At 50.5% G+C, this 2500-nt stretch overlaps 1 protein-coding gene across 4 annotated transcripts in view; it reads right to left on the reverse strand.

Moving 5' to 3' along the window:
* plxna4 (plexin A4) overlaps positions 1-2500 on the reverse strand; it is a 270310-nt gene that overhangs the window by 69775 nt on the left and 198035 nt on the right. For all 4 annotated transcript variants that reach the window (XM_084448068.1, XM_084448066.1, XM_084448067.1 and 1 more), the window contains exon 7: positions 1452-1605. In XM_084448068.1, the coding sequence (XP_084304194.1) occupies positions 1452-1605 (154 nt within the window). The remainder of the gene's footprint in view (positions 1-1451; positions 1606-2500) is intronic.

A 2500-nucleotide genomic window follows, 5' to 3' on the forward strand; every position in this document is an offset into this window, starting at 1 on the left:
GTGTGTGTGTGTGTGTGTGTGTGTGTGTGTGTGTGTGTGTGTGTGTGTGTGTGTGTGTGTGCGTGCGTGCACGTTTGTATGTGAGTGAGTGTTTGTGGAAGATTATGCAAATTACAGTGTCTAAATGTTTGTTTAAAGAAGTGATTGTACATTTTGTGTATCTCGCAGTCCGACTGCATGTGTGTGAGACTGTGTACTGTGTAAAGTCTTCATACGCATGAGCGTGTGAGTATACCTGTCTGTATGTGTGTTTCAGCTCGAGTGTGTGTGCGTGTCTGCATGTGTGCGTGTTTGTGAGTGTGTATGCGCGTGCATGTGTGTGCGCCTTAGTGTGTGATGTCCCCAGCCCTGTAATTTCATGGTGGCCTGGGTACTGTGGCATCTCTCTCCTGTATCTGTTCTAGGTGTTATAATTCATGCAGAGCCTCATACGCGCACACTGCTAGGCGCCCGCTGAGGCCTGCCTGAAAGCCAGTCATCTGCTAACTCACAATAATGTATGGTTCCCAGCTCCAATGTCATCGTTCAGTCTGTATGGCTTAAGTATGGGTTTTTGACTCCATGGGCCTTAGTTCAAGTACACAGAGTGCATTTATATTGTGTATTAAAATGGTAGTAAAGTTGATTTAAAGAAAAAAGCAATTTATTCTATACCCAAGAAACTGAATGAGAAGCTGTGGAATATTGGCAAGGAGGGGACGAGGGCGACTGGATTCTTTTCTCTTTCCAGTCTTTTCCACGGCGCTTCCTCGGGTGACCTGGAACACGCCGTCCTAGCTGTCTCGCCGCCCATGCCGCCATCAAACATGAACAGGAACAGCCCGGGCATCCATATGTGAGCCCTTTTTACAGCCACACTGCAGCCACAGAAAGGAGTGAGGCGAGGGAACGAGGAAGACATTCCTCTTATCTCGGCGAACGGGAGCCGTTCGTTTTTTTGTTCCTCGTCTCAGAAGTAAAGTGAGAACGGCGACGGAATCACTCCTCACTTCCGAACGAGCTCAAATCCTTCCGCCCGGAAGCAGTCCCGGGCGGGTGGAATAATACGCCCCTGCGCTTAGGGCTGCCGGGGCCCCATCACTCCTTCTGTTCCACATCCACTTGAGTTAGTGTGAGAGTGCATAAGTCTCTACTGCTCAGTAGTGGCTGCTTATTCCATTAGTAAACATGTCCTGGGGCAGTTCTGTACAGGCTCCAGGCTACCACTGCTAACTGAGAGCACGATCACACGTAGCACCGCCTCGGTAAACACAGGCCGCAGAGGCGCTGCTGCATGCTGGGTATAGCGAGCTAACATGCGCATTTGTGACATTCGCCTCCCTTTTTAAGTTCTGCTCATGACGGGTGTTAACTCTTGAAAATGGATTCCATCCCTGGCTGAAGCAGAACAGCTAAACCAAGTCCTTCAAATCAAGGACGCTAATCGAGGGTCACAGCGGGTCGAGCCCTACCTTTGTCCACGACGATGCGGGGCACCTCCTTCTCGGCGGGGGAGCTGCACTTGATGCGGTTGCCCTCCACCAGGCCGTCCATCTCTGCCAGGTCCTCGAAGGTACAGTTGACCCCGGCGGACAGCTCCGGAACGTTGTGGGCCTCCAGGATCAACTGTGGGACAGAGGACGGACAGAGGGACAGAAGGGGTCTCTTAGTACGAGGGTCCTGGTTTCATCTGGACTTGAGGGTTCGTCACGCGACAGCAGCCCTGTCTGGTGTTGGGATTACGGCTGTGAGCTGAGAGAGTGGAGGAGTTGTCTCTCCCCGCCGTACTGCCGACCGGCTGGGTTGTGTGAAGAATCTTCAACAGTTAGTAGGGGGTAATTGGACACTAGGTCAGGGTCAGTTAGTAGGGGGTAATTGGACACTAGGTCAGGGTCAGTTAGGGGGGAATTGGACACTAGGTCAGGGTCAATTGGCTACCAAACTGTGTGCAAATTGGATGAAATCCTAAAATAAATTCATAAAATGAAATAAAACATTGAAAAAAAAAGCTGTTGTAGGCTACACAAAAAAGGTAAAAATTCCCATAATTCCCGAGCTTAACTACCCATGATCAATTTCCGGAAAGTTGCCAGAAATGTTTCGTCCCTTTGCAATCCAACTTACTACCATAACTACTTAGGGAGGAGGGGGCAATGCGGTCGCGGAAGCTTTTGTTTGACATCTGATGGTTTACTGATAGAATGAGATACCCTTCCCTGACAAACTGAGCCTGTACAAAGTTCAGTTTACCCCCCTACCAGCCCTGTACATCAAACATCTGTAGGACCGTAACACAATATGGTGAAGAATAGACACAGCCGTGGACCTCCTGTGGTGTGAAGGCATGCTGCAGTGTGACCATAAGGGCTACTGAACTAGAGGTCATGTGTGAGCAATGAGCACGCTCAGATGCACCCCCTGCCCAGACCTCCGGCGGACCGGACGTCAACAGCTCTCTGGGAGAAAGAGAGGGGACGGAAAAAGAAAGCGAGAGAGGAAGGGAGGGAGGGCCGTCTAGAGA

Source organism: Borostomias antarcticus (assembly GCF_949987555.1).
Source record: "Borostomias antarcticus genome assembly, chromosome: 13".
Taxonomy (NCBI): Eukaryota; Metazoa; Chordata; class Actinopteri; order Stomiiformes; family Stomiidae; genus Borostomias; species Borostomias antarcticus.